The 14,793-nt window shown below is 44.5% G+C and overlaps 1 protein-coding gene and 1 pseudogene across 1 annotated transcript; one reads left to right on the forward strand and one right to left on the reverse strand.

The window, feature by feature from the left end:
• On the forward strand, positions 1-2,976 carry LOC148425219 (annexin A2-like; annotated as a pseudogene).
• A 6,373-nt stretch (positions 2,977-9,349) lies between these two features.
• LOC148425220 (uncharacterized) lies at positions 9,350-14,738 on the reverse strand. The gene is made up of 9 exons (XM_088413572.1): positions 14,430-14,738; positions 14,247-14,339; positions 14,018-14,101; positions 13,499-13,611; positions 11,376-13,288; positions 11,014-11,166; positions 10,861-10,914; positions 10,713-10,766; positions 9,350-10,234 (listed from the first exon to the last, which is right to left on the reverse strand). Exons 5-9 carry the CDS (start codon positions 11,434-11,436, stop codon positions 10,065-10,067), a joined length of 492 nt encoding a protein of 163 aa, XP_088269698.1. The 5' UTR covers positions 11,437-13,288; positions 13,499-13,611; positions 14,018-14,101; positions 14,247-14,339; positions 14,430-14,738; the 3' UTR covers positions 9,350-10,064.
• Positions 14,739-14,793: the final 55 nt, after the last annotated feature.

The following is a 14,793-nucleotide window of genomic DNA, read 5'->3' on the forward strand; positions in this document are numbered from 1 at the left end:
ATGTCAATGGTGTCAGAATTCCTGGGTCAGCTGACCTTGTCGTACGGCTCAGTGAGTTCAACCGCGACATGTCGATACGTGTTGAAATAACCTTGTGATGAAATCAAAGGTGTGGCATGTCCTCTGCAGGAGGAGGAGCCTAGCTTTTCCACCGTGGTCACCTCCCGAGACTTTGACTCAATCAGCGATGCCGCATGGTTGGACACCATACTCAGGATCAAAGGTTTATATCATACAAACACTGTTACTTACACACTGTTACTGTGATTATTCCTGGAATAATTTTGGTGATACACATGTCCAATTTACAAAGCCACCTTTTCCAGTGACTGTACTAGTGGTTACAAAGAGCGCCATAGTCGCCATTGATTGGGCAGGGGCAAACAGTCGCACATACAAATGAATGCCACTTTAGTCTGTGGAGAAAGTATCTTTCATTTATGAGCACGGTCTTAGAAATATAACAAAGCAAAACAAAACAACAACTCTGGCAGCGTTTTATTCCAATGATGCTTGTCCAGGAGTAGACGAACAAAGCATCATCAACATTATGACGCAAAGGTCACACGAGCAGCGGTGAGAGATCGCTTTCGAGTACGAGCGCCTCACCAAGAAGGTGAGCGGCCACCGCCTCTGAGGATGACGTTCTGGGACATGGCCGCATAACGGGCTGGCGTGGGTTACAGGACCTGCAGATGGCCCTAAAGGGGGCGCTGTCGGGCTCACTGGAGGCGCTGATGCTGGGCCTGATGAAGAGCCCCACCCAGTACGATGCCTCGGAGCTGAAAGCCGCCATCAAGGTGCGTCCAGCGTCGCCGCGACCACTAAAAAGATGAGACAAGGTCCTTCCACGAAGCGTGATGCCGAGTGCAACTGTGCCAATGATTATGAAGATGGCAATAACAATGACAGCCACAAGCACCGCGATGACGACTGTGACAAAGACAACAATAAAGATATGGCCGACCGCGGCCATTATGACAGCATGCAGCCGACGGTGACATTGACTGCACCACAAGGACAACAGCTGCTACAGCGATAGCTATAAGACGACAGCAAATACACATATGGCGCCAAGGATGTTTTTCCCTGTCAGGGTCTGGGGACCGATAAGGAGACGCTCGTTGAGATAGTCTGCTCTCGAAACGACAGAGAACTGGCCGAAATCCAAAAGGTTTACAGAGAAGGTGAGTGGCCAAGTCGGGAGGCGAGATATCCAAAACACGCTCGCTTCATCCCATCTGTTCTTCATGGGGATGCATGCCAGGCCTATGCCAGCATAGCCATTGACTCTATTGCTTAAGAAAAAAGGTGGTGGTGGTGGGGTGGGAGTGGGGGGGGGGGGGGGGGGGGGGGGGGGTGAAACGATGGATTGAGGACATTGTCTTCAGTTACAGTCAGTGTAAAACGACGCCATCCAAGAACCTTGGTCTCGATTTCTCCCTCCTCTTCTGTCATTGTCTTCCACGAGAGAAGCAGGATCGAGGATGTTCAAGAGATTGGGAGTGTTGTAACCCTGAAGACTAATCACGGTCTGGAGACCACACTTCAAATAACTTGGTCCTGTCTCGGTCCCTACTCAATTCCCCAAAGCCTCGCGCTCGTCTCGGCGCGGTCTGCTCTTCGGCGAGCCCTCGGATAGGGCCCTAACACCTTTGTCTGCTTGTCCTCAGTGTTTAAGAAAGATCTGGAGAAAGACATCGCCGGAGACACGTCAGGAGATTTTGCCAAGTTGCTGCTCGCTCTCGTTCAGGTGGCTCCCGCGTCGGCACCCGGTGCATCGATTAATACAAACAAGCACCAACAAGTCAAGTCTTTTGTTGTCCTCAGACCAAACGAGACCAACCTTTCAATGTGATTGACTACGAGAAGATCGACGAGGATGCGGCCCCGGGTTGGTGTGCTCATCTCAATCTATCAATCTGACGATCAAACGGTCCACCAGTGAGTTGTTGAGCTGCGGCCCCTTTTTGTGATATCAGAGTCTGTACGACGCCGGCGTGAAGCGCAAAGGGACGGACGTGGCCGTATGGATTTACATTCTGACGCAGAGGAGCACCATCCACCTGCAGAGATGTGAGTCACTTGCCGTCACATGTGCAACATCCTTGCACCTCACCGAGTCAGTTATGCGGTGCGGACGTGTGTGTATTTACGCATGCACTCTAGTCTTTGAGCGCTACAAGAGCTACAGTCTATACGAATTCAAGGAAAGCTTTCGCAAGGAAGTCAAAGAAGACCTGGAAAAATCTTTCCTAACTCTCGGTACGTTATCTCCTCCGTGACCTCCGTGTGCCCATTGTGGCACTTTCAGGGCAAAAGCGCCAAGAATAAAGTTTTGACACGCATCCTTGTGTCTCGATGCCAAGTGGGCTTGATGAAGATCAAATGCGAGTTCAAGAAACAACACGGACGCTCGCTCTACTGAGCCATCAGTGTGAGGACCATCATTAGAATCATCCTCATACTTGAGATCCTGTTACTGGAAGGCGGGGGGAGGAGGGGTCGTTGCTGCACCTCTCATAATTTGCGTCTATGTCTTTTGGCGCAAGGCTGACAGCTCATTCTACAGCATTTTGGTCAACTGTATGTTGTTGAAGCAGACAGACGCACCAGTCAGTGGGCTCCACAGCAAAAGGAGCCAATTGAGCTTTTGGCATGGTCACAAAGGTTATTCCAACATTGGTTACTTGTGACTTCACACGTGCTCCCATGACAGGTCCCGGTCCAAAAGGGCACTGGGGTCCCCGAGGAGTCAGGACGGAAAGGCGGGTTGAAGTTGAGGGATTCTGGGCTGATGCTGACAACGTGGCTTTTCTGGCATTTGAGTTGAAGAAACATTCACTGTCGGTCTTGAAAGAAAGCCTCCCTTAGCTTGGCCCCCCTCCACATCGTCACACCACTCTTGTTTCTTTTCAGGAGCACACCAAAGGCGACTACCAGAAGGCTTTGCTCAGCCTGTGCGGAGATGACTGAACTCACTCTTCAGATGACATGGAGACACGCACGCACGCAGGCAAAGCTGCACACAAGCCTCAAGTGCTTCCCGAGCCGCACCTGTCAATCAGAGATTATAAAAAAAGGGAAGGAAACATAGCGCCTGCCTCCTGTTTACTAATTGCATCACAGGACCAGCAGAGGGCAGAATAGACCAAGTCCACCAAGGACATTTTGGTCACTTGTCAGGTCTGTAACCATGCTACATGAACACAAACTGTCCTCTTTCTGTCACCCAACAGCAGCTGAAGGCAGAGTCAGAAAAGGAGCGCGAGCGGCATTTAACGTCATGTGGCCTCCGGCCTGTCAAAGCGGGCACGGGGGGCGCGGGCCAACGCGCCCGTTCCGAGGCTCGTCAAAACAAGATGCTTGTCGCCCGCTTGACAGCAAGCTTCATTAAGAACATGCAAATGAAGCCCGCCACGGCACTAACTTTCATGTCGCGACTCACTTGACGACACATGGCCCCGACGGCGGCTCACTTGCTGCCGCCTCAGATTAGCATAAACCTTTGTTGTGCAAGCTCAACGGAAGGGTGGAGAAAGGCATTTGTCGTCTATTTCATCCTGACGCCGCCAGCCGCTGTGGGTGTCTTTCTCGACGCCGGCGGATTTTCATGTTTTGCCATGCCAAAAGCAATTCTACACAAAACTTTTTCGCGCTCACATTTTTTTGACTGCACTCAAATTCCCCGACACCGGCGATGGAGCGCGCTCGATATTGCGCGCAACTGACCAACTTTTTGACAGCCACGAAATGGCCCAAAGGACAAAATCCGGGCGCAAGTCTGGGATTAAATCCCAACTCCAGCTGGGCTATCGTCGGCCTACTGCTCAGTGGCCGAACAGGAGAGTTGTCCGTCTGCCCTGAACATGCTTGAACTGGGGGGCCCCACCCCAAAAGACACTGGCCAATAGTCATTTGCCAAGGGAAAGTCACTTTTTGGACCGTGGACTTGTTTTACTTGGCCCCGGAACACTTTCGACAGTCACTTAGTCCAGACCGAGGCTCCGCCCGACTGCTTCCGCCTGCCTTCAAACGCTCCGGGGGAAGAGGGACAAAAGGCGCATGTGGATGTGCGCGCCACCCAGTTAAGGACGTTTTGGCTCTTCATCTTCATCGTCTTTGCTCCTCGTGGCGTCTTTAATGTTGACGGCCAATGACCGCTGCCGTCATGCCCATTTGACTTTTAGGATGCTCGCCACCTCATCGCAGACACCAATCACGCACCCGCGCTAATGGTCACACACACACAAACACACACAGGCAAACTGTTAAAATACACACACACACACACACATACGTGTGTATAGGGTATAAATTGCAAGTGTCAAATACCCGCTCGATGGTGGTTTAAGTTGACACACCTTTTAAAAGGGCCTAGAAAAGGGGTGTCAAAGTCAAATGGACGGAGGGCCAAATAAAACATTTGGCTACAAGGTGAGGGCCGGACTGTCCAATCTTCATTGAAACCAAAATTGAACCTACTGAAAACATAACAAATATATTACAATATGATTGGATAAAATAAGCAATATTTTCTTATGACTCTGGCAGTAATTTTTAATTTCAGCAGGCACAAAATACAAATGTCTTTTACAAAGAAATATTCAGAACATGAACATTAAATGAATGAGGTGATATTATTCAAGGCACCATCAGTATATTCTCTCATCTAGCAAAAATGGGCTGAATTGAGGCAACTTCAAAAAATAAATAACAATTTTCTATCATTCACTCAACTGAAATAATTTAAAAAAAAATATTGCATCGAAATACAATCAAATAAAGTGCAAAAATCTCTTAACCAAAAACTAGACTTCCTTCAAGGAAAAGTCATATGTGCATATTTAACTTTTAAACTTGAACAGAGTAAAAACTCCAAATGTGTAATTGCACAGTAATGTTCACTTCTTTGAGGCTGAGGCTGATACTTGGTGGTGTCTCATCTTTTGCACAAGTTCATCAATGTTTGGGGTCAGGCTTTGAGCTGAGGAAATCCTCAGAACTGAGTGAAGGTGTTCATTAGTAAGTCGACCTCTGTGTGATGTTTTGTTCAGCTTCATTAATGAAAACAGTTGTTCACACAGGTATGTGCTGCCAAACATAGACAACGTTTGAGCAGCCTGGGTGCACAGCTGGGGCATTGTGTCGGGGAGGAAGCGCGCAAACTCCACAGCACCCACTGCTGCGTATTTTGCCTTTAGCATTGTAGCTCAATCAACTCCATTTGGAGGTTTGGCGGTGAGCTTTCGACATCAACTGCAAATGGATTACTGAGCAGTGCAAACCTGCTTTTTTGTGCTTCAAAGTCAGCAAATCGCCGCTGAAAGTCAGCGGCAAGTACACTAATTTTATCAGCAAACTCTGCGCTTGGGAAAACATTGGTGGACAGCTTATCTTTCATGGTTTGACAGCTAGGAAAGTGGCTCAAGTTTACTTTCTGCATTTGTGCCTCCCACAGAGTCAGTTTAGTTTGAAACGCCTTCACTGTACTGTACATATCAGAGATGACACGAGCCCGACCCTGCAGTTGCAGGTTCATTGCATTCAGATGAGTCGTAATGTCACATAGAAAGGCCATTTCACACAAAAACCTTTCGTCTCGGAGTTGTGTTGTGTCTTTCCCTTTGCTGTCCAAGAACAGACAAATCTCCTCACGAAGCTCAAAACATCTATGCAGCAACTTTCCCTGGCTTAGCCACCGCACCTCAGTGTGATAGGGCAAATCACCATGCTCCGTTTCTAACTCGCTCACAAATGACTAGAACTGGCAGTGATTCAACCCTTTGGCTCTGATAAAGTTAACTGCGCACATGATGGTGCTCATTACATGTTTCATTTTCAAGGCTTTACCACACAACGACTCCTGGTGTATGATACAGTGATAAGCTGTCAGCTCACCAGAGTCGTTTTCCTTCTGCATCTTCTCCCGTATCTTTGCCACCAGTCTATGGCGTTATATTTGTGCCACAATTACGCACGCGCGGAAAAAAAATTTGAGCGTTGAAAATCAAACTGTGAGCGAAAACAGATTTTGAGCGCAGAAAAAAAGTTCTTGAAAAGAAGTTTCTCGCTCCAAATTCCTTTTTGCTCGCTCGCAATAGCATTCTCGCGCTCAACATCTCGCTCTCGTTCGCGATACTCCTCCCTCCCTCGCTCAACATCGCGTTTTCTCAACATCGAGCTCTCGCTCGCTCCAGTCGTCCTCCGCGCTCGCTCAGTTCTGCTCACGCGTTACATTTGTGCCACAAAACCAGCCAATCAGAGCTTGTAAAAGCACATTGATTGACAGCTTGGTATCCAATGAGATTGCTTGTTGTGTTCACCCGGAACGAGCAAACGAGAATGCGTCACATCGACGTGGGCGGGAGGGGTGGGCTTATATTATTAAAGTACAAAAACTAACAAGGTATTTCTGTCAAATGATACAATACAGTAATAATAATAATATTAAAATTAATTCTCCAATCCAAGTCCGTGTTGACGCACTCTCGTTTGCCCTTTTCGGGTGAACACAGGGCAAACGAGAGTGCGTCAACGGATAGCGTACAAGCAATCTCATTGGATACTAAGCTGTGTCAATCAAAGTGCTTTTACAAGCTCTGATTGGCTGGTTTTGTGGCACAAACGTAACGCGTGAGCAGAACTGAGCGAGCGCAGAGGACGACTCGAGCGAGCGAGAGCTCGATGTTGAGCGAACGCGATGTTGAGCGAGGGAGAGAGGAGTATCGCGAGCGAGAGCGAGATGTTGAGCGAGAGAGGGCTATCCCGAGCGAGCAAAAAGGAATTTTGAGCGAGCAATTTCTTTTTCTGTGTTCAAACTCCATCGGTGCGCGCTCAAACTCTTATCATTACGCGCTCAATAGTTTTTTTCTTGCTCTCAAAATCTGTTTTCGCTCGCTCAGTTTGATTTTCTCCGCTCATTTTTTTTTCCGCGCGTGCGTAATTGTGGCACAAATATAACGCCATACCAGGCCACTCCTATGTCCACACATCGCAGGTGCTCCGTCTGTTGTCAAACCCACAAGTTTGTCCCAAGGCAGCTCCATCTCGTTTACACATCTTGAGACCTCTTGATACAAATCATGTCCTGTAGTGGTGCCATTCATTGGACGTAACGCTAACAACTCCTCTGTCACGTTTAGGCTGGAGTCCACTCCGCGGATGAAAACTGACAACTGGGCAATGTCAGAAATGTCCGTGCTCTCGTCCACAGCCAGGGAATATGCGATGAAATCCTTTCCCTTGTTAACATGCTGCTCTTTTAGATTGATAGACAACAGGTCTACTCGCTCAGCAATGATATTTCTGCTCAGGCTGACGTTTAAAAAGAGCTGTCTTTTGTCGGGGCAAACTTCGTCACAGACTTTAAGCATACAGTTTTTTATGAACTCGCCCTCTGTAAATGGCCGGGCTGATTTAGCGATCTCCTCTGCTAAAATAAAACTTGTCTTAACAGCAGCCTCGCTTTCTGACTTGGCTTTTCTGGAGACCCTGTCGAGATTTGAGGCCTCGTTTTAATTCCTCGACCTTCTGTAGCCTTTGTTCCATGTCCACAATCTTGTTTTTGTCCGCGTGTTTGGTTTCATGATGCCGTCTCATATTATACTCTTTCATCACCGCCACGCTTTCTCCACATATTAGACACACGGGTTTTCCAGCTACCTCTGTGAACATGTACTCTAACTCCCACCTTGCTTGAAACCCCCGGTTTTCATGGTTCACCTTCCGTTTTGCCATTGTTGATGGGTATCTGTAAGATAACTGTTGGAGAAATTTAGGAATCCTTTACATATATTGTGTACTTAATCAATGTTTTTAATCAGATGTGTCAATCAAATAGGACCATGTCGATTTAGGTCCTTAATGTAGCAATCAGTAATACTCAGGGAAGTAGAGCACATGTACTAATCACCCATGTGTTAGATGTTATGTTGATTAGATGTTATGTTGATTGATGAAGTGATTTATTGATGCTTTGATTCAATGTGATTATACATTTGACACCCTGTCCTTATCATTAGGATAGCAACATGTTCCACTCATGACAAGAGTGCTTGAGGCCGTGTGCTAGTGGTTGTTGAAGTTTTTCTCAGACAGGGCCTGTCAAGCAACAATTGAACAACATCCTGGACCAGGGTCACCTGGAAGGCTCCCCAAGAAAGGAGAAGTCGGGTGGAGAAATGCGGTGGACCCGAGCACCCTTCTTACTGGAACGTGTTGCTGCATACTGCATTGAGCCACACACCTACACGCGCGCGCTTAGCTGTCACAAGATGTATTACAAGATTTTGGGTTCCGGTCACATACATCGCTCCCCCATGCATCTCTACCCTTTAGGGCCGGAACCTACATGTAACCTAGGGACCTCTAAATAATAAAACTAGGGGGAACGAGGAAGTACCTCAGAGCGCGGCAGCACTGCAGCCTTTGTGGTCCTGTCTCGTTCTCCTCATGCATGAGCATAACCGTTGCCTTCTCTCTTTCTTTTAGACAAACGCTCGGGTTGACAGTAATTGGCTTGGTGAACCTGACAATAATTTTTACTGTTATGCTAATGTGATAATGTGTAATAATGTGCTAATAAACAATTAAATGAAGCCGCCTCCCGCTCGGCGCGCCCCCGTTGCATTGTGGGAAATGTAGTATTGGTGCGTACATTATATCTGCGGGCTGCTGATTTGCAGCGGCCTGCGGGCCGGATCTAATAATAAATCAATATCATCACGGGGGCCAGATAAAACCCTCTCGCGGGCCTGATGTGGCCCGCGGGCCTTGACTTTGACATGTGGGGCCTAGAACTATAGAAGTAAGGTTAAATCACTACCAAAAAATTGAGAAAATTTTAGAACACTTTAGCTTTTAGAAAAGAGGTTCAGAACCTGAGATCACAAGACCTGACTAGATGGTGGTTTCGGATGACACTTGAATTGTGGTATGCATGGACAAAACCAGGATTATGATGACTTTAAATGGACAACAAGGGCACACCCTCACCACCCAAAATTAACATAAATACACCAACCAGACACCAATGACGACACTTGAATTGTGGTATACAAGGACACAACAAGAATATGTGACTTTAAATGGACAACGAGGGCACACCCCCAACACCCAAAATTAACATAAAAACACTAACCAGACACCTCTATACAATAAGTGCACAGAAGCAAACGTGAGTATTGGCTGTAGATGAGTGATGATTTCAACCTTGTAAGTGCTCATTCACAACTTATTGACACAAGACAGTAAAGAGTATCAACAATGTTGAGACCTTAAAAAGGCAATCTTGTCATAACTACAACTTACCAAATTAAGAAGCAACTGCATGAAGGGTGTAGACAAATGTCTTTATTAACAATGGTTCCTTTAACCCAGGGTCTTTCAATGAAAAGACCAAGTAGCCTGCCATTATGAAATTAATAGCATTATATAAAATTATAACTATTCCTGATTATCAAACTGTAAACAATGTCTGTCAAAAATACTGAATCAGACATTCTCAGGGAACAATAACAAGAGACCCAACTGAGTCTATCAAGATCAAGAAAAAAAAATCCACTAACTCAAATCACTTTTGGTTATGTGTGAGTTTTATAAGTGGAGCTGTTTATTAATATTAAACGAATGCAAAACTATTGTGGAAATCCATACTTAAACATGGAAAAGTGGATAGCATCCGAACAACATTAATCCAAGTGCAATAATCTAAACTAAAGAGTTGATACACCTATTTAGCATTTTCTTAGCATTTTTTTAGCATTTCCTGTCCAATTAATACATTTAAAAACACATTTTCCAACTGTTTTTTGGGGGGATTCTCTATGTGACGTTCCCAAGATGAGCCAGGATTTGTCGCTATCTGAGCCTTGAGTATAGGTGACGACGTTTTCAATTGAGTAGTAAAATATATTTCTAAAAGTATTAAGAGTACATGAAATTGATTGATTGATTATCGAAAAAACCCAAAACTTTTTACTGTTGAAAATGGCTATGGGTATACAGTTTTTTCTGAGCCTGCTGCCTCTTGATTGTGATGATTCGGTTCCTTACAAAGTCTCTTATATTTTGTCTTCTGCCTCCTTGCACTGCCTGCATTCAACTTTAGAGGCAAGTTTTCCTTTCCTAATGTGGCCTCCATAATGTCGCATCACAGCAGCGATTTCTGGTTTGGTCCACATTCTCTTTGGCTGTCTTCTAGCGTCACAATCTTGACCAGCATCATCTTTTCCTGAGAGAAATGCATGGTCAAAAACAGAACAAAAGTTAAACACAAGTACTTGAACAATCAGAAGTAAGTCTGACTAATGTGCGACAATTAAAAAGGCTGCAAAACAAATACGAGAAGCCGCTGCTCTTCACAGTTTTTGGTAAGGGACTAATGCAGGCTTTTGAATGGCTGCAGGTTGGAATAGAGGACTTAAGTTCTCTTTACAATGCCTAATTGTTCCATTCCGAGTCTCTGTCACAACAGCATATGGGACGTTGAAAAGCCCGGCTCTCAAGCACGCCTACAAGACACGTCGTGATTGGCTCCTGGCGCGACCATGGGAGTTGTGGTATATTACAACTCCTGCCCTGCCCTCCTTCTATCAACCAATGAGGGCAGCAGTCATGTATCTTGGAGGCTTGCTTGAGAGCCGTGCTTCCCAAAGGAGAACCCATGGGAAGAGGGTTTTAACATTCAAAGACCTTAAATTTTGCCTTACCGCTAGGTGTAGGGACTGTGTCTTCTCCTGTAGACATCACATGTGATTGTGTATCTAATAAAATAAAACAATTACTTGTGAAAAATTCCTTGTTAAAAAGACTCTTGTTGTCCAATCTTACATTCAACGACCTTAAATTTTGCCTTACCGCTAGATGTAGGGACTGTGTCTTCTCCTGTAGACATCACATGTGATTTTGTATCTAATAAAAAAAAAAATGACTTGTGAAAAATGCCTTGTCAAGACGACTATTCTTGTCCCATCTAATGAAAGAAAAAAATCAAGAAAACTGAGAACGCACCCTTGCCTCCAGACTCCTGTTCACGTTCCAGGATCGTACAGACTGATGCTGGATCCAGATCTTCGCCATGTTCAGGCAATGGTTCTCTGATCCCTTTGGTGATGCCCTTAGGGTCACTGTCAATATCTTCAGTCTCACTAAATGACAAGCTTTCTAGACAAAAAACAAGGTAGTCATAATGAAAGAACAGTGAGCCATCAGACCCTTAACTGAAGAATCTGGTTTGTATTAGTAAAGAATGATCTTAACTCACATAACCAATGAACCATTGACACAAGCGCAAAAGGATGTATGTGTATGTATGCGTGTGTGGTGGTGGTGGGGGGCTTCTAAACAAAACATTAGCTAACATTTGTACATACCTTCGATTTCAATTTCATCCAGAGATTTTCCTTGTAGCCCGAAAAGATCACCTTTCTCCATGGACAGTAGCAGTTTGGATATCTTTGCCAATTGTGTGGTTGGGACTGGCAACCTGTAAAAATCCTGATGGACCCGGATATCATGTCCCAGAAAATCTGCAACCTGGTCGAGTTCATTTTTTTTCAAATTCAGGATTTGTGAGAGTGTGGCGACATGTTTTCGAAGGTGAGTTGACCTGAGGACCTCTGGCTGTTTTGCTCCAGACAAGCTTGCATAAACACGCAAGCAATAATGTCCCCTGTAGTGGGTCAGGGTTTTGGGCCTTCCAAATAAAAAAAAAACATTGTCATGCAGGACACTGCATTCCTTCCTTTTGCTACTCAGCAGTGATAGGCTTCAACCGTAGACCGTGCAAGAAGAACCACAACCTTTCTCTCTCTTTTCCCAACAATTTCTACTCTGGTGAAATAGTTGCACAACCTCTGCTCCAGCTTGGACAGGCCCATGGCTACATCTTTATGCAGCTGTGTTCTGTCCCTCTCGTCAAAACTTTTGATGAGTATTTTTGAGACTTCTCCAGCGCGTCTACGATTGAATACAATAATTTGTGCTAAAGTAACTTTAGCAAGCTCAGCGTAGTTCTTTGGTGTTGCTTGCTCTTTCAAGTTAGTAACTGCACTGTGTGCCGTCTTCTGGAGGTACTGGTGAAGTACCTAGACATCCTCTGTGAAGGGCAGTGTTGTAGGTTTATTATACTTGGCACTGCTCAGAGTGTGCAGAGCTTTGTGGGAAACCAGCTCACACCACTGAGATCTGTACAGTTTCATGAAAGTTTCTGTTGACTTCACCAATGTGTCATCTTCTGCCATTAGGGCACGAGAATGAATGTGGTTTTCTTGAGCGATTGTCCCAATTTCAAAGTTAGGCTTGGTGTTTCATAGGAGAGGCTTTCATCATTAAACCCAGCAACTTTCTTCACAGCTTGAATAACTGTCAGGAAGTTTGAGGGCTTTATGGCTTCTTCCATGCTGTTGATAGAGAAGTCAGCACGCAGACAAATCAGCAGTCGTCCCACTTCCCGGAGCTTTTGACGAATGTATTCATGCTTTGTTGAGTCTTGTCCATGTTTGCTGTACAAGGACTGGGCCAACTGAACAATGGATAGGTCATTTCGCACAGCCAGGCCAATATCATCCGTGTTCATTCGAGTAAGAATCTTCCAAATTCCACTTGAGAAGTGTTGGCTGAATACAGTCTGTTGGGCTGTAGCCAAAGACAGAACTCTGGTTCGTCCTTCTTGTTTATCCAAATTCTCCCTTTCTGGCCTAAAAGGACATCTTCGGACATGTCTCCACAGTTCTTTGCGTACGCATAATCCCTGACAGTGCATAACAGTGCAAGAATTTTTGAGTCACAGCAGGAGCTTTAAGCCTCCTTTTTACTTTTAATTGTCCTTTTTCAGGGAGATAAAATGCATATGAAACTTCAGGGTGAGACATGTGTACTTTCAGGTGGCGAGTCAGTCTACTTTGTGGTTTACCACATACAAAACAGTAGTTTCTGTTGCTCAACTCAAGAGGTAGAGTTTGTTTATCTGTATTTGTCACATGCCTATTTGATGAGTCTTCATTAGAAACCTCTGAATCTGGTGTTCCACCGGGAGTGACTTTTGCGGGCTTGACAGGAAGGGGCAAACATTTTGCCATGCTGGCTTCGTTTGTTACATATGTGTCCAATCTGTTAGATGAACTACTACTGGGCAATGATGGTATTCTTTCCAAAATCATGCTTGAATCTGAATCAGATTCTGAATCTGGGACATATTCACTTTGGCTGTTCTCATCGGAGTCTAATATTCTATCCCCATCGTTCTTCCATCTGTAGCAGGATAGATGCCAGACTCTTGAACAAACTGTAACAGAGTTCGAAAATGTTAGGCCGATATACAGTCACAGTTGCAACACAATTTTACAATTTTACAATCAATTATATAGTTACACCATGAGGACTTTAGTCAGAAACAAGGATGCTGTGGATATTTGGTTACAAGGCTGTTTGGTTTCTGACTACAATGGCTCACTCTGGACACTTTGGAAAAAGCAATGCATTCAATTTGCTTTACCTTTGCATTTGTATCCAGTCCATGTCAAAGAAGATATACGTAGGTCCCAAGCATATAACACACTTGTCAAAGGCAGACAGTGTTATTGTCTCAAGAAGATGTTTACAACATTCCTGAGGACAAAACAAAAAATCTCTGTAGAGCATGTTGGCAGAACATTTCCTCAACCTCTACACTAAATCGTTTTGGTGCGAATGGCAGCATATGCCAGTGTAAGCCATATTCTAAACTGGAAACACACTCACACACACACACACACACATATATATATATATATATATATATATATATATATATATATATATATATATATATATATATGGACGTTGGTGTGACTTAAGAATGCAATAATGACTCTAAAAAAACACTGTAAATCGCACTCTAGTCTATTAATATTAATAAGCCTCGAAATAGTTTTAGTACTGGTGATTTGACAAAGAACATGGAAAATACTGTAGTTGCTGAACTCCATCGTAAGTTGGATTCTAGATGATACTTAGTGGTGCTAAGGTGATTTACCTTTTCACAACTGGTCAGAGGCTGTTGTATTGAACCAGGTATAGTCTGGCTCAAGGTCATTAGGTCCCTTTTCTCCATCACACACTGACAGAAAAATAAAGGGTCAAACACACACATACTTAGTGGACTTCTTAATTTCTACTGTTATTTTCGGATGCATGCTAACCTTATACTGTGAACCTTTTCAAGCCAAAAAGTGTATTAGCAGTGAAAAGTATGCATAATTTACCTCCTGAAATGATTTCAGAGCATTTGAGGGGGCTGCAGTTGTATTTTCCCCTGTCATGAGTTTGTTTTGGGACTTTTTACATAGACCAGATTCCTGAGATTGAAACGGCATACAGCATCATGAGTTTAAAGCTTTTTTTTTCTATTTACAATAACCAATCTCATCACATGCTGATATGATCACCTTGTCTCTCCATGGCCAATCAGAGTCTCCGTAATCGTATGTGATCTCCTCTCCTGGGTAAATGTCCCGTGTTGCAAACAAACACAGGTGGGGCTTTCCTTGCACATTTAAAGACTTCATTTTGGCATTTGGGTTGATGTGGTCATTATTGACCAGTCTTCCCAGCGATCCATCCTCTTTTGCTGCATCAACACTTGAAAAAGAAAACACATTATTAAAGTATTATTAAGCATTATTAAGTGTTGATAAGTTCACCACAATATTCTAGCAAGAAGTCTCCTTTTTCAAAAGAAGCGTAAGCAAAGACTCTTCGCCCTAGAAATGAAAAAACAACATTAATGATGTAAGGTGAAAGATTCAATTG

Source organism: Hippichthys cyanospilos, chromosome 4 (assembly GCF_059441005.1).
Source record: "Hippichthys cyanospilos isolate Australia breed blue-spotted pipefish chromosome 4, RoL_Hcya_1.0, whole genome shotgun sequence".
Taxonomy (NCBI): domain Eukaryota; kingdom Metazoa; phylum Chordata; class Actinopteri; order Syngnathiformes; family Syngnathidae; genus Hippichthys; species Hippichthys cyanospilos.